Source organism: Sinohyriopsis cumingii, unplaced genomic scaffold, assembly GCF_028554795.1.
Source record: "Sinohyriopsis cumingii isolate HCF-2022 unplaced genomic scaffold, ASM2855479v2 utg000379l, whole genome shotgun sequence".
NCBI lineage: Eukaryota > Metazoa > Mollusca > Bivalvia > Unionida > Unionidae > Sinohyriopsis > Sinohyriopsis cumingii.
In genome coordinates, this window is record NW_028315894.1 from 2,209,506 (window position 1) to 2,235,162 (window position 25,657).

A 25,657-nucleotide genomic window follows, 5' to 3' on the forward strand; every position below is an offset into this window, starting at 1 on the left:
CACTTTACACATTGCTAAACAAGTGGCCATGCTGGTTGTTGATAGTATTAAAAATGTCGCAGTGGATTGATTAAAACAACTGGGCTCACAGGCGACTCAGGGGCATGATGGTCAAGTATGGCAATTAATAACACGAGTACCAATAATGGCTCCAATTACATTGCCATCAACAGAATCAATGCCACCTGCAGTGCCTAAAATCATTAATGAAGCCTCTTAACAGCAGTTGTCAGATTCAGTGATAGATAATCTGGCATAAGAAGTGGATTTGCACGGTATTAAATAAAATCCATAGTAATTTTGTAATGGCCCAGTTCAAAGAGATATTTGATCCAGCATTTAACATAGGAGCGCCTGTGTTAGTGGATCAAAGCAAACAATTAGATTTTCAGTATTACTCGTATCCAGCCAGAGACACCAATCAGTTAAAAATAAAATTGCAAGTGCAAGACACCTCTAGGCTTTTCCTTCCACATGAGGAATTTTTTGGAAGCAGAGGGAAACCCGAGAACAATGCCAATTACAATGTCAATGTCCAAGTGGATTTGTTAGCAATGGCATCATGGCGTTGTTTAAAAGTGCACATTACTCCATTGATGGAAAGGAAATTGAATCCATTCTGGATAATGCTGACATGGCCACGATGATTCTCAGACTCATCTGATACAGTGATGGCCCAACCATGATGTTTGTCAAAGATGTAACTGATCCGATGCAGATCATCAACTGTTTAAATTTCAGCAAACTGAGTGGTATTATTTCATGGACCCACAGCCTACTGGTATGGATCCCAGACCTGGTACCGCCTCCCATTTGGTGAGTGGTTCCAACCCTAATTTCAACCTTTGATTTGCACAACATCAATCACAACTCATTGGTGCTTCATTAAAGATTATCATGCTCCATTCCCCGCAGTCAAATCTTTGGGTTTTGCAGAGGTGTTCACAAGACATTTGGTGTGATGCAGGTGCTTCTGCCAGTAAAGTTGTATGAGATGCACTGATTTTGTGGATGCCGATGTCATCCCCTTCACTGAGTACGTGCTTGTTATCATTTATGCAGTCTGAAACCACATCAATGCTGTCATTTCTCACACATACCACAGATGCACATCCACTCACTGGTAATGTGAGGCAGTTTATCTGGCAAATAAATACCCAGCATGGTCTTACTGCACCAAATTATGTGTTCTTGGCATTTCAACATGGAGTGCAAGATAACAACCAGACAAATAATAAAAATGGTATTTGAAAACTTAAAAGTGACTGAGGTCTCTTTGCAGTTAAACAATCCTCAGGAACCTTCAGAAGAAATTTGGCTTGACTATGCAGATGCCAATAATACTGCCCATGCATATCACAGTCTATGACCATACATGGCCTGGCATCAGAATGTTGACATGGGCCTGCAAATTTCTCAACAAGACTTTTGTACATTGTACATAATTTATCACTTTTCATTGGAACATCTGGAGTTGTTCAGGCAGTCCATCATTGACATGTATTTTCAGGCACATGTTGGTGACACTGGTTGTACTATGCTATGATACTTTCAAATAAGACACTTGCTGGAGAGTCCTAGTGGCTAAATGATAGTGAATGATGCACCTGTAGAAAATTCATAGAATTTATAATTGAATGTGTTACTTGTTTAAATAATAATGTCCTATCACAAAGTGAAGGCTGGTCGTACTTGATTTAATCAGCTGAGAAAAAATTTAACACGCAATCAAAAACAATTGTTGGGTCACACCGAAACTGTCGGCAGCAAAATTAACTGGAAATGTCCCAATGAGGCTGACTCAAACACAGCTCGCTCAGCTTAATATGGCCAAATCAAAAAACACCTCAGTGACATAAAAATTATCTAAGTCAGAGGTGGCACAAATGCAAATGACTGGTGGAATATTTACATTCCTTGCATCTATTCCAGTGTTGTTGGCAGCAGTAGCTCCAGCAGTTGCAAAAGCTGCAGTGTTAGGGGCTCTTGGAACTGCATCAGGAACAGCTTTGAAAAATGCAGTTAAAACAATGAAGAGGCCTTCAATTACCAGGCACGAGTCATCAAATAACCTTTAGAAAGAGGTCTTCAATTACATGGTCACCGAAGGTTGTTCCATTGATAGAAGCGAAACATCCATTGATCAATTTACTCGCAATGGGAAAATTGATAAAACATTTTCATGGTGATTTTATGCGAGATGAACTTGCATTGATGGTGTCACGCGCGTGTGAAATTGGCATCATCAACCTGGATTCATCAGTAGGCCCTGACACTCGCTGGGTTACATATGTGGGAAACTCCTAAATATAGTTTGTATTTTGACTTGTATGGACTTAAACTGCCAGACAGAGTGGTTAATTATTTATCCAAGTATCGTAAATAACCATTGTTTCATTCAATTATGCCAATAAATACATGGTTGGGTGGTCTCATATGCGGTCATCTTGTTGTTGAAGCGGTGCATGCACTGCAGCACTCACTGACCCTGCAAGCTCTTATTGATTTCACATTAAAGTATGTGTGATAGAACTATGCAACCATGTCTATCAACATTTATCGACGTTACACTGCTCAACGACTCTGCTGAGTCAGTTTGCCACCAAAACAGATTTTTAGTTTATCAGCAAGACTGTTGGTGTTGATCCATGTGACCTTGTGATTTTTGAAGATTACACTGGAAAACTGAAAATGTCAAATGTAGACATTTAGGGTATCAATGTCAGATTGAAAGGTGCTGTCTCAGAGAACCTGGCTGAGGTCAGAGAGACAGTGGCATGTTGGTTGCTCATATCAAAGAGTATGTTGATACTAAAGCTGCAACAAAACAATACATGAATGAACAAATTGATAAAACAAAACTCATGGATCAGCAAATCACAGGTATGCCTGTACCACCACATGTAGTAACTTCATGGTATGGAATTATGGGAATATTAATGAAAGGAAGAGGAACCAGATAATGGGCTTATTTTTACTTCTGGATAAAGTTTTGATACGCCTAAATATCACAAGGTGTGTGAATCCGGGTTATACTTGTTTATCATAACTGGAAGTGGTGTCAAATGGCAACATGGATAAATGATAAGCAGCATCTTGGTCATAATTTTGTACCACTAATATCATGAATTACCAGGCCGGACAGAGATATTTTTTATTTCTACACAGTTGCATTATTGGCATCATAAGTCACCAGACATGAAAATCAGTTTGAAGCACTCAATTTTGATCTGAACAGATGGTTAACCATCTTTGGTGTTTGTGTTGAAGATTAGATTTTATCATTATTATATAAGCAATGGATTCTGACAGCAGAATTTATCAATGTGGTGTTAGATCAGCTGGTAGCAGATGGTAACATTGATAAAAATTTGTTCCACTTTCTAAGTAATATCTGTATCAGTCATGTTACCAAATCCTCTTATGAACTGTCATATAAATTTGTTAAGGATCAAGAAGAAATTGCGGTTTGGAACCACCCTGATGTATCACAACCAACTAAAATCCAGCTATGAATGTGCATGTGAAAATGCTCAATCGCTAATTGCAGCAGCAAAATAATGCAAAACCTCTTGGGAATTGTTTCTACAATAGCGAAGTGGCATTCACCGATGTATCCACTCCAGTAATGTTTACCACTGAATATTTTAAACCAACATTGACTCAGCTGAGAAAAGAGAGATCTCAACTGTTATTCAGAGTGACAGTTACTGGGCAAAGAAGATTGTTTGATGTCAAAGGTTATGGTGTAATTGGTGTATGTTTGTATGAGAGGGGTGCTAGACCACCAAGACACACCATCGCCAGAGATTTAGGTATTCCCAAGGCAGAGTTTTTTTTATAACTGCATGATAATTTTTATAACTGCATGACAGTTGTGCCAGTCCAAAAAATAACTGGCTAGAAGTGTGTTTGATATTGCGCCTGCATATGATTATGAGACTGGACAAAGCCTGCCTGTCGTGCAATTAAAATATGTAATTGTATTATTAATAGAAGTATGACAGACCCTCAGTCTTACTGGCATGAAAAAATAACCAAAGCAGAAAAACAGTTGCAAAATGAAATCTCCAAGAGAACCACATTTATTGTAAAATATAAATGCACATGTTTGGTTGCAGATGCTATTTGTAGGTTTGCTGAAGCAGCTTCTGGGTCATGGAATGAATGGAATCACAACAACATCGACCACTGTATGTGCAGCAATTGGTATTGTTGACAGGGCTACATCAATAGTAACCGGTGTCTCTGGTGGTGCGAGCAAGTTAATTTTGATGCGACTGCATTCCCGAGTAAGCATCTATTCAAAATTGCTTGCGGCCACACAGAGCAGTCTCAATACAATCAATAAATTATACCCTGTTGCAATTCAGGATACAATAATCAGTGCAGCCGAGTTTGAGACTCTGCTGGCACAAAACTGAGGTTGCAGATTTACAGAGTGTAAAATTGCATTAAATAAACAATCTTCACACAGCGTGTATATAGTGATAGCTACCATCGAGTTGCCTCTCTGAGTACATCATCACTCACTCTATCTGCAGGATTTTCGTTTCCACAATCACTGCTGAATAGAGTAGTATGTAAGTGGAGCTGTTTGACCTTATTTGTTACCTTTTGGGGACACAGACTGCAGTACAAGACTCTGACCCCCATGACTGGCTCAATTGCATCATGTGTGTGTTTACACCTCTCACCTGGCAAAATTAAAATGATCAGACATCTGTGGGTCGTGTGGGGGATAACTTGTCATGGGGGTTAGAGGTGAGGACAGGTGTCAGTGGATCCATTGGCTAACAAATAAGGCAAAAGCCCTATTTTCTTACTACCCCTTGAGTTATGGAGTTCATTTGTGATACAGGAGAAAGCAGTTATGGGAGCCATTGCATGCCACAAGTGAACAAACATGGTCTACTCCTAAGATAAATTATAGCACAACATACAATAAATAAAATTGTAAATTAGTTTAAAGGAAACTAGATGATGCAGATGATGTTTAAATTAAGATCAAAGTGAAAATTGACTGACCTACAGACACAAACTGAGCTGAATGAACCATAGAGGCTTGTCTGCATTTTGCTGATGTGAATGCATTAGTTCTAGTTACAACAATCCACTGCTTGAGTTTGTATTATCAGGCTACTGGTCATGTGGGCTTGCAGGATTGTTTGGTGAGTTTCACACACAGTAATGAATCAAATATAAAATGAAATTTTGTAAGAAGTTAAGAAAATCATGGAAATATATAGTTTTTTATGGCATATATGCTGTATCGTAGGTACGTTTTTTCATTCCTTATTTTATTTTAATGATGGTAAATAACATATTTGACAATGTATTTAACTTTTCAGGTACATGCTCAAAAAGTAGAGAAAGCCAACCTGAAGCTTTTGTTCTTATGCGAAGGACTTCATCAGCACACTGATGTGATCTCTACTGTCTTCTGGTTAAAATCCCAAATCAATATGACTTTATGTTTGAGTCAAGTTGCAATAAGACTTTCAGGATGGCTGCTATAGCAACCTTTTTATATAGCTTCAGTAAGAAATCACTTGATGGAATGGTGATGATGTTAACAGACTGTCCCAGATATGCGGCAGGTTGTATCGAGCGATGTTGACAGTCAGTAGAGATCACATCAGTCTGCTGATGAAGTCTTTGGCGTAAGGATGAAAGCTTCAACTTAGCTTTCTCTATTTTTGTGTGTGTGTAATTGAAAAGTTAAATACAATGTTAAATATGAATATTACTACACAGCTTTCACCCAAGTATATGGTAAATAATAACATTTATGGTACAGTTATGTCAGGTGTTCACGCTTGTCAGTTTCTTTGGTGGGAATGGAATTGCACAGCGTTCACAGTGATCATTCTTGGGATGAAACTAAATGCTGTCAGTTTTATTGTTGTGGTTTATTTATTTAGTTTATAATTGTTGTAAGGGTAAAAAGACTACATAAATTTATCTTAATTATGTTTAAGCTTATCATTCTATCTACTGAAGAAAAAAATCCTTGGTAGTGTGATAATTATTTAGTCACAGCAATATTCACAAGTAAGAAAAAGATCCTTTGTAGTGTGATAATTATTTAGAAGCAGCAATATTCACAAGTGGTAAGACAGAACATTCTGTGGATTGCTTGATATACTGTATCTATTTATGTAGGATTTTATTTTAGGAGAAATGAAAATCGACAGACATAATATAATAATCAGGAGTTGTCTGTAAAAATCCGGAGATATGAAATCAGGAGGTAGGCACAGAATGACCCCAAAAATCTGGAGTTTTATGCATCATTTTCAGTTAGGACCAGCAAGGTATCATTAGAAGTCTGTTGCTGAAAACCCCATGTTGATGTAACCATCCATTTGGAGATTTGTATAGACAACACTATTGTCAAGAGATGACACTCCATTCAGGATTTTAAAGATGGGTGCTGTGGAAGCCATAATGGATGTCAGATCGACACCATTTTCAGTTAAGACCAAGTGGACATAAGAAGTCTTCTGGATAAAATCCCGCATCAGTATGACTTTATGCTCAAGTCGAGTTGCGATAAGACTTTCAGGATGGCTGCCATAGCAACCTTTTTATATTGCTCCAATAAGAAATCAAAAGAGGTCTTATAAAGCACCAACTTGAAAACGTAAGTCTTTTGATGCCAACCGCATGTTGATATGTTGGACTACAGGAGTAGAAGACAAAGCTTATTCAATTAACTTCTGTTTAAAATTATTTCCAGGGTCTCAAGATACTTAAACCCAAATATTTATTTACTTATTTCTTTTTTTAATAGAACTGATCTTTTCACATAATTTATTTAAAATTGATTTCGATACACTGAAGTTTGATTCAAACTTCTTAAGTCTCTGCTGACATAATGCATTATGAAACAGCCTAAAGCAGTTGGACCTAATTTATGATTATTTCTTAACCTAATTATGATTAAATACTCATATTTTCATTTTATTTTGTTCAAGTTTGCTTTCAAAATATATAACTTTGTTGTTTTTGTGTTTCTTGGATGATTGTCTGAAGAGCAATGAAGAACAAATATATTTATTTTTAATATAGAGCACATTTATGGCCCAACTTATTTTTTTCACATTATTTCATGATTAGCCTTTGCTGCCACATGACAAAATGTTGCCGTGGGCGATGCATTATCTCTTTATTAAATATTGTCCAGAAGAGTATGTATAACTGGCTAAAATTGCATTTTTCTTCATTCAGCTATCGTTTCATCATGTGATATCATGATGTCACAGAGGTAGCAATTTGAACTTGTATCAACACAAAATCATTTTATAACAGATAAATCTGTCCATGAAAATGTTTTACTTTTTTACCAGATTTTTGGGCCATTTAGAGGGTAAAGCTAACTTAGTCCTTTATGAAAGATAGTTCCTGATTTTACATGTTGTGAAATTATGAAATTTTATCTGGGTAACGTACCATACAAATGACCATGAATTCCTGTCATGAGATTTGCTTTTCATACTCTTTCATTGTTTGTCTTCATTAGGAAATAAAAAATTACTTAATTGTATCAAATTTATAATTATAGCATCAACAGACATCTAAATGAGTGTAAAAGGGATGGTTGTGATAACCCTCTGTTGGATGGTGAGAAAAGCAGTGGGTAAGCAGAATATCTGGTCATGCCTTTATAATCTGCATAGATTTAATGATGTTTTTAATAAATATAAAATCAAGTGGGTGTAAATATTAAAATACCCAGTATATAGTTTTATTATATGCTCATTTTTGTCTCCGTTAACTTTACATTGTCAGAATCATGCAGTATTTTATGATAATGAACACTTTCATATTGCATGCACATGTACAACACGTGCCTAAAGATAGTATAGTATATGAGGAACTAAAGCAGCTGTTTCATCCATTTAGAAATATAGATGATAAAGTTAACGATGTGGACGAGTCAGCTGAGTCAGAAACAAAATTTTCAAAGAAGCAAACAAATGAACGTGATATACGCAATCTCAACGACAAACGTGAGAGACGCAGTAATTGAAAATACTGTTCTGATCATTGAAACAGTTACATGTATTTAGGAGAATATTCATATCTTTTTACAAATATAATGGTTAAAAATATAGCATAGAAAAGTTTATTGAGGCCAAGGGGTATTGCACATCTATCTGAGACATACCATTTTACAAGTCTCTCAAAATACTAAATTCGAGAAAAATGCAACTGAATGTTTTGGTAAGAAACTAAGAACTTCAGAGCCAATAATCCAAGATGACGAAAAAGTATTTCTGCTGGGAAAATGGAGTGTCACACAACAGCTGCTTTTCAATTTTCCCTGTGTAACTATTTTGATACATTGTTAAACTAGTGATAGAAGATATGATACAAGTCATAGTTGGGCCGCGGGTCCCTTCATCAGCGAGATGAAAGTGACAGGGTATAAGCATGTTTTCTTTAGCTAGTTATAAGAATGGTAATAAATATGCTAACATTTAGGAATCTTGAATTTCCTCAAAATGTACTTTCTTAGTTCTTCAGATCTGACCAGCATGTCCTACAAAACCTGATACATAATAAAATTGTACTGGAATTTCGAGTAGCCTACATTTCCACCTGAAATCCATTCTCCTTACTGCACTGAACTGACCCAATAATCCAGGCCCTCAATCAGAAAAGTGGAATTAAGTTGGATCAACATGGACACAAAATCCATACGCATTCATTCACAATATGACTCTAAATTTCAATTTTAAGTAGACCAAAACAACAATTCTTTTTTTTAAGCTGAGCACAGGACTAAGTTGAAAGGTCGCTTATCGGAGCTATGTGCACATGAATAGTGTTATTGCATATTGATGAATTTATGGTTGTGAATTTATTTTGGAACAGAGCATAAATTCAATTACATTGTTTCTTGTAATGACTTTTATTATTAAGCCTTAGGTACAAAATAAGCATATGATAAAATGGTTACTGCATTTACATGGGAAAATATGAACTCATTTTTTACTGAAAAATACTGCACTCCGCAAAAGTCGTGCAGTATTTTTCAAAAAAACTTGTTCATGTTTTCCCATACAAATGCAGTAACCTATACATATATATGGAAAATTTTAAAATGTGTTTTACAGACGCAAGACCTGACAAAGTCAAAACAACATAAGAGTGATCCTTTTGACATGCAAAATATGACACGTATAGAATCCAGGCAACAACATATGAACTTTATAAATTATAATACCAGAGGATCACAGTTTAGTACAAGATTTGTTATGTATATCTACATCCTTTTAATGTATTCATTCAAGATGCAAATACTGTCCATATAGTCATTTGGGGGAGAAGGGAGGGAGGCCTGATATTTCTTTTCAACAAGTATATTTTTTTTCGACCTGAAAATAATTTTTGTTCAACAAATAATAATGGTTATAATCAGTACATGTTTTCTTCAAAACGGAGTAAAACTATTAAGGGCCAGACACTTTTTTACAAAAAAGTGCTAGGCCCCACTTCTGTCTTCAGAAAATTAAACGGTCAGTCTCATAAGGTAGAAAAATAACATTTGGAATTGATGTTTGTAAGAGAGTATATATGACACGATTATATTGTCATACCATTATAGAATTTTTTCTGCATCCTTTAATTGTTTTAATTAACTTAAGAACTTAAATGTAGGTTCCTCAATGGTTTTTCCTAGATTATGCCAATATGGATTTTGTCCAAAAGCTCAAGTCCCAAAAATTTAAAACATTTAAAAATGGAAAAACTGCTATATTGACTTGAAAATGAGCCTATTTACATAATAATGCAGACAAGTCTACACAGTTTTGATTTATGCAGACCAAGTGATGTTTGCTTAATTACTGGTATGTTCACAAGATTTTCTTTAAAACAAGTCAAAGTTGAAAAAGTTGTAAAAATCTGAAAAATTGCTATAATAGCCTGAAAGTCAAATTGGGCCATCTGTATGCAAATATAAATAAAAATACCAAACTTTATTCACCACCTTAAATATATTCTGCTTAAATGTGCTTACATGATTTTTTTTTAAAATATAAAAGAAAACATTGGTGAAAACATGTATAAAAAAAAGCAAAACTGCAAATTATGGTCACATTCACCATAACATCACAAGGTCTTGGGGCACATGTAAATTGGGTCTGGTTCAGCTCAACAGTTGTCCAGCTATTTTGCTTACAAAATTGTCATGGACAGTTGGAATGATTGAAAGAACAAACCAATGTCTCCCTCCCTTTGAGGAGAGAAAGAAAAAACTAGGATTGTCAAGTTGAAATAAGAAAATATTTAACGAACTTAGTACACATGATTCCCACAATGTTTCAAAGAAAAATTTCCAGGTTTGTTCCATCATGAAATTCATTTTCTTTAGGTTCACAACTACATTACTGAATGGAAATTAAGAATATTTTAGCTTAGAGAACACATTTTTCAGATCAAAAGGCATTTCTATTTCAAGACTCTCCTGTAACATCTGAATTAGACATATGACCTACAAAACGACAAAATGTATCATCAGAACAGGGGTACAGAAATTCATTGTCTATTTTGTTTGAGTCAGGAACTTTTTCTTACAAATGAGTAACTTTTGCAAGGTTATTTGTCAGTGGACACTGATAAATTGTGTCCTATAACTTGAAAGGGTAGTAGTTTCCCCATTTTGTCTGAGCTGTAGTTACACCAGTGCCATTCATACTTACTAGTGAGTACCATATGGGTGCATTGTATATTTACATAGTGACGTGTGCTGAAATTTATTGCTGAGGGCTGAAACCAGCACCAGCTTTATGGATACAACCAATGCAAGAAGACTAGTTGTTTAGGCATTATCTTTTGATGGTTACATCAGAACAAACTTCGTTGGCTAAAGGATAGGGCTTTCCCCAAGGAATCTGTTGTTTTGAACCAATCCCTGGATTCCTTGAAACCATAATACATGACTATAATGAATTTTCCTGGAAATGCATATGGATAGATCACTTTCTTACAAAGCAAGGGCCTAATGGAGAAAAACTGAATGAAAAGTTGACAGAATGAGCTTAAACTAACTTAGCTAGGATAGGGAATATGGTAAAAATCGAAAACAGGATTTTAAAGATTATTGGCTGCATGAGTTTCCTTGGCACAAGGCCAACAAAGATTGAACAATCACATCTTGTAAGATATGTCAGAGATATCCCTCAACTGTAGACAGAACCTAGTGGATTGTTGGCAGGACAGGTTATGACAAGGAAAGACACTGTTAACACACTCAAAAATGTGCAAAGCACAATACATATCAATTAAAATTTGATATTGAAAAGGCCAAATCTGAGACCAAAAAAAGCTGTGGATGATTTAGACAGTGATCAGTAAATACAATGTGAGCCAAACATAGCATTAAAAGAAGCTGTTTAACACAGCATATGCCATATCAAAGCAGAAAAAATCTTGAGCAGACTTAATTTCTTTGTGAGGTTCATATAAAAAATGGAGATGATTTTGGAACTGATCACCTCAACAGAAATGCATGCACAGATTTTGTCATCAGATTATCTGACGTGCTAATGTCAAAAAAATGTCAAGAATAAAATATCTAGAGCTAAATTTATATTTTTTTAAACTATGAAAATATGGACTAGTAAACTTTTTAATTTACTTGTACATCATGGACAACATGATTTTGACAAATTTTCTGCACCCCTGATGAAACAAGTTAAACCACTGAAAATGTACGTAAATTTGCATGTCACGTCATTTCAGTATACATAATAAAAATGTTAACTTTAATCTGAACTGCATTATGTTGGTATGAGAAAACAATAGAATCAACAACTGAAATTAGTTTTGTTTTTCTTTCAAAGTTTTAATTCTAAAGAAATTAGAATAATCAGTTGTAAATCAAGACAGCAGTGTTTCAAGTTGAATATAAAATGACATAGCTCATTAGTGTCAGAAAATACACGATGGAGAAAGTAAGCATTTCCCATCACAGCATATAAAAAACCCAAATGCAAAATAATACAATCTTGTATAGAAAATAGTTTTAACCCTGATATAATCTGTCCCAATAAATAAAAAAAAACATTTTTCAAACAACCTGAACACCTTAAAACATTTTTTTTAAAAATCCATCACTTCAAAAGTTAAATTATAAAAGGGTTGATTTAAATTTTGACAAAAAGACCTTAAAAATTATATACTACTTTTTAAAAAAAACAACAAAGGACTGAATTTTCTGTAAACTCCACTAAGCTCTGCTTGTAATCCTATACCAGGAGTGCACAACCTTTTTTGGCCAAGGGCCAGATTGCATTTTCTAAGACCAATCGAGGGCCACAAACACTAATTTCTTGAATATAATTACTGTTCACGGGCCAGATTTCTGTGTTGTTATAATTTGCCCTGAGAGCCGGACAGAACACATTCGTGGGCCGGATCCAGCATGCGGGCCATGGGTTGTGCACCCCTGTCCTATACAATAGTTCCCAAACCTGTATTGATACTGATGGGGGTTCGTATAATTTCTTAAAATTGACCTAATATACATGTATAATACAAGGGACAACACTTAAGAACTGACACCAATATTTCCAGCTACATGCCACACAGCATAATAATTGGCACCAATGTTCAGCTCAGAGATTCAACATATTTAACTACATCAAATCTGACTACTCTATCAATAAGGAATAACAGCCCATTTTCCAGTATTACCACTCGATTTTGCCATAATCGCAGTAACTTACTATGCAAGTAAAATTGCTGAATGGAATACTGTCGTCTCGGTGGTCAACAACAATGAAGTTATCAGCTGGCAAAGTATGGCAGTTTGGTCCACCAATAAGTTGGTAGATTTTAACATATTTTGCAATGTTTGCTAGTAGAATTCACTGCAAATTTGAGTCATGGCTTAGGTTACTATTGTCAATAATGTTTTTTTTAAATAACATGTTCTCTTTAATAAATACCAATTATTAAGCTTTATCACAATACATTTTCAAAAACTTAAGATATATAAACTGAAACTAATGATAATAAGCTGTATAATTTATCTCTTAAACTCTCCGAGATCACATGTCACAGGCATGCTGGCTTGTTGTAATGCTAAACTGGTCTTCATACCTTCTACGTAAGAAAAGATACTGATGTGGAGCTGTCTGTGGACTAACCAGATTACTCAGTCTAATAGAGTGGATTGACTTAATATAAATATGTTTATGGCATGCACCCAAATGATTCTTATTGCTACCTCCGATTATTCTGGTCAGAACTCAATAAATCTAACTCATGATCAACTCAGTTATGACAGTATAACTTGACACACTGAAAACGGTCATTTAAATCACAATTTAAAAAAAAAATTCTTCTTCTAGATCTATATTAAGTATTTTTTTTAATTCCTGGCTTTCCTAAATCGGGCCAATCTTTGCAAAAATACAGGACCTTACCCTGTCAGAAAAAAAATTATTCTTATTCCCGATTTTTTCCCCACTTTTCTATTAGAGAGGGAACCACACATGATCAAGTTCCTTCATGATTTTGTTTTCATTCCTGTTTGTCGTCTGTTTATATACTATATATTGTGAAAAGAGTGAAGGAACCATTGATATTATACAAAATGCATCACATATAAATATGAAGCTATTATAACATGATATTTACTATTTACTCTGCTCTTTGCACAATTTGTAGAACTAACATGGAATACAAAGATGTCATCTATAACATGCTGTGAAGGTCAAGACCAGCTGTTAATCTGGAACTATTCTTTAGAAGAAAATGAGACACTAAAACAGCTCCAATGGTTCTACAAGACAAAGCCGATATGTTATGACTCAGAGTCAGCTGGATTTCATGTGTCACCTTTGTACAAGGGCAGAATTGAGCACCATGGTAAAGCGGGGATACTTTTGAAGAACTTGTCCTCAACAGATACAGGGGAATATACTTTGTATCCAAAATTAGCAGTGGAGCAAACCAAAAATACACAGACAATATTTCTCACAGTGTATGGTGTGTATCATACTATTTCTCATTCTTTAAAATTTGTTTTTTGTACCTCTGTATTTGTTTCTATGAATTAATTTTTGTACAAGAGTTAAACAAGTTCTATTAATTAAATACTTTATTCATATGAAAGAAACATTGTAATGAAACAAAAAAAAATAAAAATGTAGAGATGGAAAGTTTTTCACTTTTCATATTTCAAATATTTCAATGTATGGATCCTGCATCATGGCCAAGGGTCATATTTTCAAAGGTAATATGGACTCCTCATTGTAACCTAAATTTGGCTTACACAATTTGGCAGATGGAGAGAATGATCATATTTTGGATGATATTACACGAGAATGATAGGAATGAAGGTTTCTTATACCAAATACTGCCTTTATGTGGGGTGGGGGCTAAGACACAAAAATGAGCATGTATTTACATTTGCAGCTCATTCTACTTGAACATTTCACTTTGCATTGTCTTTTTACAGAAACACCAAGATACAAGTGTAAACCAGGTATAACGATTCATTCAAAGCATGTTATATCTTGTTCAACAAATTCTTGTGAAAAACCACATTTATCATCTGAATGGAGAATTGTTGGAAAAACAGACCCTGTGGTATGTGCTTTAAGTTTCTATTTAATAATTGCAATCAGTAAAATTAAAACACACCATAAAGAAGCATTCTAAGAAATACAAAGGCTAGTTTGTTAGGGCCAAGGCTGTGTGCTATCTACTGTTACATTTCGTGTGCATTTTCGTGCACTTTAAGTTGCCAGGTCCTTACACTGATGATATTTAGAGTTTCAATTACTAAAGTAATAAAAACTGTGATATATATATTTACACTACAACAGCAGTTAGAATCCATTCACATGATAGTGGCATCTTGATATTGTATGGTTGGTGTCTACCTGCTGTTGCAGTGTAAATATATCTCACAATGTTTACTTTCTTATAAATTTTAATGAAAGAAGCCAACCACTTTTTAAGTCAATTGTTAATTGTAATGTATGGAATTACAGCACAGAAGATGCCTCATGTTCATCATGACTTTTAATAAGTAAATGATTATTTCAAGCATTTCTCAATTCCTTTACTGTTTAAATGTCCAGAACAATATTATGATAGAATCAAAATTATTAATTATTTATAGCTGTAATGTAATAGTGTGAATGCTTCTTTTTTTTTTACAGGGCAATGAAAGTTACTTGATAGTTGATTCTTCATGGAATGCCAAAGCTGTGTTTTGCTGTCTTAATGAGCCAAATATGAAGTGCCATAATGGGGATCAGTTTGACTTTTGCTCATTGACTCCCATTAATTCTACACATGAAGGTAGACCTTTCAAGGAACAGAGTACTAACAAAAATGGCCTCAAAATCCACACTGTTAAATGTAGAGAAATACTTGTACAGTGAAACCCATCAAGCCTGAACCCTCAAGATAGGAGAAGCCCCTCAAGACTGAAATTTTGTGTGGGGTTCACGAATTTTCCCTTCTTTAATATCTTTTTTTTTTTCCAGCAAACCAAAACCCCTCAACTTTGAGAACCCAAACAAATTTTGATCTTAAATTTCAATTTTACTCTTAAAAAAAAATATAAATCTGAAACTTACTTCAAACTTGTAAATATTTTAGCTGCAATATTTCTGACATATGCTGGAGGAGATTAGTTAGTATATGCAGTAGGAGGCTAATTGGTGAGAAAATGTCCAAAGGGCATATGAGGTTAAAATACTTTCAGTGTGCACCAACAGAGGAGGATGACAACAGGCTAATCAGAAGTCTTTGCCCCATAAAAACAAGAGTCCATTGAAGAGATTGATGCTGTACTGGATGAAAAGAATTTCCAGAAATTAAAGATAAGGCCATTTCTTCCTTTTAACCTATTGAGTGCTGAAATCTCTCTGATATTCTTCATTTATACCAAGATTTTCAAATTAGCTGCTGTGGTGAACATTATTAAAAGTTGTTTGCTAAAACCTCCATATCCTAATGATCATCCATTCAGGGGCAGTAGTGAGAACAAGATTTTCATGACAGCCATCATGACAGCAATATTGTTATGTACAAATGGCACTATTTTCATTTAGGAGCAACTAGGTATCATAAGATGAAAGTTCCATGTTGATATAGCCATCCATTTGGGAGTAGAGATAACAATATATTTAAGATAGCCACCATGGTGGCCATATTGAGGGTTAGTCCTTTTTATTTAGGACCAGATGGACACCATGAGAACACCTTTGACGAAAACCCAACTTTCCAAGTGAATCTCTCTTTAAGAGGAAAAGTACCTAATTTTCCAAGTGAATCTCTCTTTAAGAGGAAAAGTTAAAATAAGATTTTCAGGATGGCCATATTTTGGATGTTAAATCAGCACCTTTTTAATTTAAGATCAGCAAGACATTTTAAGAAATCTTTCATTGAAAAACCCCATGATGATATTACATGTCATTCATGAGTAGAATGATAAGATTTCAAACTGGCCACTGAGGCAGCCATACTAAACTCCAGATCAGCACCATTTTCATTTAGTAGTGCTAAAATAGACCCAACTTTTATGGTAAATTGCTAACAACTAAAGTCTTATAAATAAGTAATTCGAAAAGATTATATATAGTATCTACTTTTTATTCAATTGTGATTGATGCTGTTTGTATGTATAAATGATCAGAACAATAATTTTTGTTTGTTTTTCCAATTAACTACTTACGATTTGATAGCCAGGCATACGGGTCTTGCTTTTAATGCTTTGCCAATGGAAACAAACAAAACAGTATACAAAAAGTCAGATTAACTCTGCTTATTTTCAGGGGACAAAATCACTGTATACACTTGTTTAAGGAGCCTGGACTATCTTTGTTTTCACTCAAATATCAGAATGACCAGCTAAGCATTGTATGGTTGAACTGACCTTTCAGGATAAAATTAATCTGATCAAAGAGAATGATTCTGTGCCAAAACCTACATTGAAGAAACCTGGGTAGAATATCATGAAATATAGAGTATTTTAATATTATTTATTATCATTCTTAGTTCTAATGGACATGTTGTAAAAGTTTTAAAAATATTTAGTTTCCCAATTGTTCTTGGGACAAGGACTGTACTTTTATGTTTAACAACTGGATTTATTCACATGACTGCATGTGATTTTCAGAAGGAAGCAATTTTTTCATAAAATGTATTTAAAGAAACCTAACAGCTCATCTTCACTAGCCAAGGTTTCCATATGGTAAAACTCTATGATGAGCACAGCCTTCTTCTGAAGATCTACAACATAGGAAATCTTAAATTAGCTGTTCTAACCTGTGGTGAGTTTTAACCTTGTACCCATCCTAATTCTGATGTATTCAGGAAATGGCAATTAAATAACTTAAAAATTCCTTCACTTTATTATTGCCCAACAACATCCATGGAGTCAGTCTGGGAATGGGTTTAGTTTCTTGTTATGTGGTTGTCTTGTGATATCTTTTCTAGGAAGTATCCTTGGAAGTAAAATGATGGAAAAGTCTGTCAATAAAATCTGCTAGATCTGGGAACCAGGTCTGTTTTGTCCTGACATGGAATAAGCTGTGACTTCTCGAAGTTGGGTAAAGGACAAATTGAGTCATTGTAGACCAGCAACAGAATATATCCTGATGGGAAACTGCAAGTAAATATTGTGGATTCAGCCAGGTATAGATGTACTGAAGAACCCTAGTAATCGGAGGTACGCTGCTACTACTCCTTTAACTCGGGGGGAAAAGACTGTGTGTGGAAGCAATGCTAAAAAGCAGAACCCAGAATTGGAAAACCTCCTGGACCAAACAAAACAGATGGTATTTACCCAATGGAGGAAATGTCAGGATATGCAAGTAAGCATCCTGAAAGTCAATGGGGACCACCCAATCTGACGGACTCAATATGTTCCTGATTGAAGTGGTATTTATCTTTAAAGGTTTCTCCAAAAGAAACCAGTGTAAAGGAGAAATATCAATTATGAAATGATACTTTCCACTTTTCATGGTGACCATGAAGATTCAGGAGTAGAATGCATGAGAGATTCTTCAGATCACTCTCAACTGTCCCTTTCTGAAAATGTGTGCACCTCTTATTTAAATTTTGACAGATCACATTGGTGAAAAACATGGGGGTCATAAACAGAGGGGTTTGTTCCTGAAACTTTTGTCAGTAACCCTCATTCACACTTGAAAGGACCCACCCATCATCTGTGATATGACCAAACCATTGAATTGAGGCCCAAAGGAACACCTACTGAGATGTTTGGGAAACAAATGCATAGCAGGAGAGGGTTTGAGCCCTTAGTGCTGCCCCACCACCACCCCATTGGCCATGATGTGAGGATTAGAGAACTTCCCCCATGGGGTTCTTCAGCAACCATGCCTTGGACCCAACTATCAGTAAGGAGGTTTAGATGGAGGCTGCATCTGTGTAAGGAACTTTGTGGATGGCCTACAAGGACTGTTCACATTACCACACATCTTAGCCAATTGCAGCTGGGTCAGGAGCAGATGTAAAGGACCTGTGCTGATAATCCTTCAGATTTTGGGAAGCCACAGTAGGAAGAAGTTCTTCTAAGAGTGTCTCAGATTCCATAGCAGCAGTCCTGAGAAGGTCTTTTCTGTGGCTAAGTAAGCCCTTTGAACAGTCTAACACAAGATCATGGCAGATGTGCAGAAATCTGAAGGAAATGTTCTCTCATACAGTAAAACTTGTCTTGTGAGACCACCCCTTCTGCCAACAAAAATTGGTCTTATAACAAGTTTGTTCAAGATTACCATTTTTGATGGTCAGAATGCAACAGGTTTAAGAAGGGAAAATATCCACAACTGCTGCACATGCATTTTATTTCTTATTCATAGTTTTTGGCAAAATATTTCATCCTAAAGTAATTTTGTGTAGCAATAAATATATTCATCTATGAGAAAACATTTACAATTATATATGAACATGATGTGTAAAGTTAGTTAGGTAATATTTATCCTGTCCATTAGTTAGCATTAGGACCACTCCAGTGGCCTAGTGGTTAGAATGTCCGTCCCTGATGCGGGAGGTCGTGGGTTCGAACCCCAGCCAAGTCATACCAAAGACTTCTAAAAATGGTACTAACTAGGCACTCATTCTCTTGCTCTTCCTCATCTGACTCAGGTGAGAATGATTCTGGAGCATCAGGAACTGGCAGTCCTTATCAGGGGGTACTGAGCTAGTAGCTGATGGGATGTTTGTACATGTATAATGTACAGTCCACTTTTTCTTCTTTGACATGCCTTTCCCATCTGGAGGCACCATGCAGAAGTAACAATTGTTGATATGGTTTGTTGGCTCTCTCCAAATCACTGGCACTGCAGAAGGCACAGATTTGAACCACTGGTGAAGATTTGTTGCACAAGTGCTGCAGCATATGTGTGGGGCCCACCTCTTGTCCTAATCTCCAATTTTGCAGCCAAAATGAAGGTGATAGGCTTTCATAACCATAGTGGTTATACTGCACTTTTGTGATGCAAAGTAACTTCACCACAGACATAGCAAAAGTTATTGGCATTGCTCACACAAGTATGAGACATCTATGTTCACTTTCGATAAACAGAAATGTGTCCCTTTGAAAAATCAAACACTGACAAATAAGAGAGCAATACACTGTTTGATTGCTAGAGCTTATTTAGGGCAAATTGTTAAGCAGTGTGATTTAAGCTTAGTTATGACTGCATCATCCATGGCTTCTAGGAATAATATGATACTATTCATATCATGTATGATGTAATACCAACTTCAGATTGTATCATTCATTGTTTTGACTAAAAAGCAAGTGATGTCCAAACCCAGTCATAGATTTATTCATAGATCCAGTCAAAGATGTATTTTAGTCCTTTCTTGTTTACATTGAGATCCCTTCCCTTTAAAACTCATTTATCCTACACCATTCCCAAGGCAAGGGTCATATATACTGCAGGGCTGAGCAAATTATTTTTTAAACCACTAGTCCAGGACAAGTGGTTTCAGAAAATTCACTAGTCCCACCTTTCTCTTCACAAGTCCCACCTTACTCGTCACTAGTCCCACCTTATTTTTCACTGGTCCCAAAATGGTAATAACTTGCCGAGATTTGATGAGACGTATATGCTTAATCCATAGAGAAAACAAACAAAATGATATACAACATAATTATTTCTTAAAAGAATTTAGTTTTTCAAAAATATTGGTTGTTATACATTTGGCTTTTTCAGGTTCATATATATATATATATGTTTTAGCTGATAGATTTGAAAATATGTCCATGTATATGTATATGTCTGCCACCTGCACCAGCACTAAGCCAGCAGTTGATAGCTGTGTCTGGGTTAAAGTCCTCAAGCTCTGGTCCATTTGCAGAAATGTTCATTAGCATTTGTAAACTCTTTTGGTTTAAGGAATTCCTTAAAGAAGTCTTGATTAAGTTCATTGAACTAAATCCTCGTTCACACTCAGAAATAGCTACCGCACACTCAGTATCCGTCTTATGTTTTATCCCTCCATTTTCAAACAAATTTACCTTCGTCGAATCGCCGTTATTACCTTGCTTGCGAAAATAATTTAGCAAACTCATTTCATCCACAGAGTAACTAGAAGTTTGCTTGACAACTACTTCTGAGGTGATCATAACATCAATTTTCTCTTTTAAATACGAACTGAAACAGCTCATTAATTAGTGTAATTGTTTCCCTTCAAACACAATATCACACATGGGAGTTAATCATCTGTATAATCAATTATAAATTAAAGAATCATTACTGTCATTTAATCAGTTCATAAAGGAAGCCAACACTGATGTCGGTAAAGTACCTTTCATTAATTTAATGACACTGACTCACTCTATTAAAATCATAGTGAGCCGCTCATTATAATCTAGATTGAGTAAACTCATTGTAACAAAACCGCTTTCAACAGTGCTAATTGATCATACTGACTTTCTTTTGTTTGACGTGTTTTGATTTGCCAATAATTTGGTTGCTTAGCCCAATATGCAGTCAAGCAGTAAAAGGATGTAAACGTATACATGAAGAGGGGTAGAATCAAGAATTCAGTACACCGAGAGGGCATGATTGGCCAGATAAAGGCAGATATAGTTATTAACACATGAAAATAAGGACTAGCCCAACTTTTTTTAAAAGCACTTGTCCCGGACTAGCGACTGGGAAAATTTTACTTGCCCAACTTCAAAAATTACTAGTCCGGGACATCGAGCTATGGGATTTGCTCAGCCCTGTACTGACCCAGTATCATATCTTTAAAACTAGAGCCAATCAACAATTTTAAGCATCATTTTCGTTCTCAGTGACCCAGAATTAGTAAAGTTTGACTACATTTATTTTTCATAAGCATTTTGGCTGTAGACCAGTCTTGGCAGACTTATTAAAGTTTCAGATTGCAGCAAAAACCCTAATTTCAGATGCTATTACTCTCTTGGGTCAGGTGCAATATCTTGTTTCACTTAGAAGGAGATATATGATCCAACCACACTTAAAAGGAAATATTCCAATCTTTGTAAAATGCATTACCCCTATAACATCTATGCTTCTTGGAGATAATGTGGCTAGGGAAATTAAAAGATGTGACACTTGGTTTGCACTTGCAAAAGAAAATTATGCCCAGACTTACACGGGTTTTAATAGAGGCCAAGACGCTATAGACAGTGGACCCATAAGAGGTATAGGTTTCAATCAGAGGGCAAGATTTAGATCTCAACCCTTTAGAGCCCAGAATACTTAGAGGTATCAATACCGGAATCCAAATAGACGAAGGAGACCTGATTATACCAGCCCCTCAAATGAGCTCGCTAATTAAAATCCACTGAGGTATGTTCTGTGGGAAAGCTAAAACACTGTATTGCTACATGGAATGATTTCACTCATGGTCGTGGATTCTGAAAACAGTTTTTGGGTACAAAATAGACTTTGATTCTATGCCTTTCCAATCCTTTCTTCCAAAATAAATTCCTTTTTCTGATGATCAGAGAACTGTTATTTCCAATGAAATCAATGAACTTATGTGCAAAGTAGCGCTATAGTTCCATCCATATGGGAGAGCAATCAATTTGTTTCAGACTATTTTATTGTTTCCAAACCTAATGGGAAATTCTGCCCAATTATCAACTTGAAATAGTTGAATAAATTTGTTCATTATGAATATTTCAAGCAAGAAACATTTAAAATTGTTTTAGATCCCATCCAGGAAAATGATTTATTTACTTCCATCGTTCTGAATTATGCTTACTTTCAGATATATATAAGATTATTAAAAGTTTCGAAAGTTATTTGGAATGGTCAGCTTATTCAATTTGTGTGTTTATCCTTTGGACTTTCCTCTGCTCCAAGGGTTTACACTAAGATCCTAAAACCCATTTATGCATGGTTCAGACAGGCAGCAGTGCATTAGGTGTTCCTATTATATTGATGACTCATTGAATTTGGATGGTGACAGTCACATTTACTTACAAAATACATGGACTATGATTGAGACATTAAAATCTCTTGGTTTCACAATCATTCTAGAAAAATCAGTACTTAATCCATCTCAAAGAATTGACTTTTTTGGTTTTGCGATAGACTGCAGTTTAAGGTTTTTTCTTACTGAGGAGAAAGTGGAAAAAAGTATACTCTTTCCAAGAATCTAACCAATAAAAAATATAGTATGACGGTTGGCATCATTTATTGGTATGCTTATAAATGCCATTTATGCCATCTTGGAAGTTCGAATGCACGAAAGGTGTTTGGAACATGATAAAAATATCTTGTAAAAACAAAAGTGTTGATAATACATTTATCTTCAGAAGGTATCCAGGAACTGGAGTGGTGGTATCTAAATGTGGCAGGTAAGAATGGAATATCTATCAGACAAGACAAGATTGCCTTTACTATTCAAACTGATGCATCACCCTCGGAGTGGTGAGCTTATGAAGTTGGTTCCAACAGATCAATCTTTGTTAGACGGGACAAGAGTGAGACCATCTTTTCCATAAATTACCTGGTGTTGTTATCAACTTTTTTTGCCTTACAAGCTATTTATTCAGATCATAAAATTTTTTACATGTTGAGATTCAGTCTGATAATATATGTGCTATCTCGTATATTAATGATATGGATGGAATGGCATCTGTTCAATTGGACCAGCTAGCAAGACAGATTTGGGAATGGTGCTTGGAAAGGAATATATTCATTTCGGCAGTCCATATTACTGGCAAACAATGTACAGGGAGATTTTCTATCCAGGAATTTTTCGGGCTCCACTGAATGGAAGCTAAAGAGAAATGTTTAAAAAACTGTGCACTCTTTTGTTCCTGACAGATCTTTTTGCATCTTGATTAAACTGTCAACTAAAGAAGTTCATTTTGTGGTTTCCAGAACCAGGTGATTTTAAAACTGATGCCTTCTCTTTCTCTTGACATGGTTCAATCCCATACATTTTTCCCCCTTTTAATCTTATTGGGAAAATATTGAATAAAATAGTTGCTGATGTTAGTAAAGCACTCTTAATTGTTCCACACTGGACATCACAATCCTGGTTTTCTTTAGTCTTGTCATGTTTTATTTCTCTTCCAATTAGACTTCCACAAAAACCTATCCACCAAAACCAAGATACTTCAATACAGGGGATATAAGCCAGTCTTGAAATACCCTTGAAAACTTTTTCCTTCGGAAACTAAATCTTAGAGGGTTTTTAAAAATGAAGCTGGTTGCTCTCATTTCTTTATCTACAGCTCCAAGAAAACAAATTCTAAAATCTTTAAATATGTGTAACATGACTTGTATGGCAGATAAAATAATGTTCAGTTTTACTGATTTGTTGAAAACTTCAAACAAGGTAAGAATTTCCATTTTGAACTGATACATTATTATGATGAGAAGCTATATGCTATACACATTTTGTTGTATTATATTGACAGAACTTAAAATCTTTGGAAATCTGCTCAAATTTTGGAGTCTTATTGTTCCCAGAGAGCTGTGACAACTAGTACTATTGCTAGATGGTTAAGAAAAGTTTTAGAACAATCAGGAATTTACACATATGTTCAAGACTCATTCGTACAGAAATGCTGCAGCATCAGCTGCTTTATTATATATATATATATATATATATATATATATATATATATATATATATATATATATATATATACACACACACAAGAAAACCCTGCTTTAAACTATGAAATACTTAGTGCAGTTGTCCTGTTTATATAGAATACATCATGAGACAAATCGTGTGACTGATTAAAAAAGTTTCCTTTTTTTTTTAAAGAGCAACTGTTTCTGCCAATGACAGAGTGACATGCTATGTACTATTGCTAGATGGTTAAGAAAAGTTTTAGAACCACCAGGAATTTACACTTCTATGTTCAAGACTCGTTTGTACAGAAATGCTGCAGCATTAGCTGCTTTAAGACAAGGCTGTTCCTTGGAAGAAATCTTGAAAACAGCAGACTGGACATCAGAAAAGAATTTTCACAAATTGTATCTAAGGTTATATTCAGGCTAATTATAAGGGTTTTGCTGAAGCAGTTATTAATTGCATATAAGTAATATTTGTTTGATGATTTAAAGGTTAAAATGTGTTCCTTTTTCCTTTTGATGTTTTTTTTAACAGATGTTTTGTTTGCCTATCTTTAAAGGTGCTATGTATACATGTGAGACCAGAGGCTTTATGGAACATAATGAACCCCTCATCCAAGCATATATGAAGGATGAGGGCCATTATTGGAGTAAAGCTGGAGGCAGAACATATATACACCCACCCATCCTTTGTTTCAAGTTGAGGGTTGACCTCCTCCCTTTATTATATATATATATATATATATATATATATATATATATATATATATATATATATATATATATATAGACAACAAAAGACTGCTTTAAACTATGAAATAGTGCAGTTGTCCTGTTTATATAGAATACATCATGAGACACATCATGTGACTGATAAAAAAGTTTCCTTTTTTAAAGAGCAACTGTTTCTGCCAATGACAGTGATGTGCTATGTATACATCCTCAACCTTCTGCTTTTCTCCAGAAATGCCCCTCATCTGCCACAAATGCTTGGATAAGTGGTTCACTTTTCAGCATGTGATAGGCGATACATGGTGGCCAGCATAACTGGTGGACGAAGAACCCAGAAAGAACCACTGACCCACAAGAAGCTGCTGGCAAGCTTTCTTGCATACCCACATTGGTTGAGCCCGAGACTCGAACCCATGCAGATAGAGAGCCATAATGGTGAGCGCTTCAGACCACTCGGCCACTCAGGGTCCCAGATACTATCAGAAATATTTCCATATTTGTGAATGAAATGGTTGCACAGCAAACACATCCTGTTTCCCGTTGAGAAGATAATGCTTGTTCCATAGTCCACCATGTATTGTCAATAGGTACATGTATAGCCAGTGTGAGCTACATGCTGAAGAGCACATCTCATGGCAAAATAATCAATTCCAAAACAAGCTTTGATGTTTCCAAATTATGCACATGATACTGTTGAATTTTCATACTTTAAGTAGTTTTATAAAAGATTTACTTCACATCATTGGACAATTTAGTCTTGCAAAAAGATGCAGCAGCCTAAAATCTCAGCTTGCATAATTAACTTCCATTTTGTGAGAATACAAGCATTAAATTTGAGCCCC

The 25,657-nt window shown here is 35.3% G+C and overlaps 1 protein-coding gene across 9 annotated transcripts in view; it reads left to right on the forward strand.

Moving 5' to 3' along the window:
* LOC149774224 (uncharacterized) overlaps positions 1 to 25,657 on the forward strand; it is a 154,925-nt gene that overhangs the window by 37,317 nt on the left and 91,951 nt on the right. For 7 of the 9 annotated variants that reach the window (XM_089945628.1, XM_089945633.1, XM_089945634.1 and 4 more), the window contains 4 exons: positions 7,568 to 7,642; positions 13,687 to 14,007; positions 14,480 to 14,610; positions 15,189 to 15,330. In XM_089945628.1, coding sequence (XP_089801754.1) covers positions 7,585 to 7,642; positions 13,687 to 14,007; positions 14,480 to 14,610; positions 15,189 to 15,330 — 652 coding nt within the window. In that variant the 5' untranslated portion in view covers positions 7,568 to 7,584. Of the gene's footprint in view, positions 1 to 3,251; positions 6,647 to 7,567; positions 7,643 to 13,686; positions 14,008 to 14,479; positions 14,611 to 15,188; positions 15,331 to 25,657 lie in introns of those variants that run through there. The other 2 variants (XM_089945631.1, XM_089945630.1) reach the window with 2 other exon arrangements.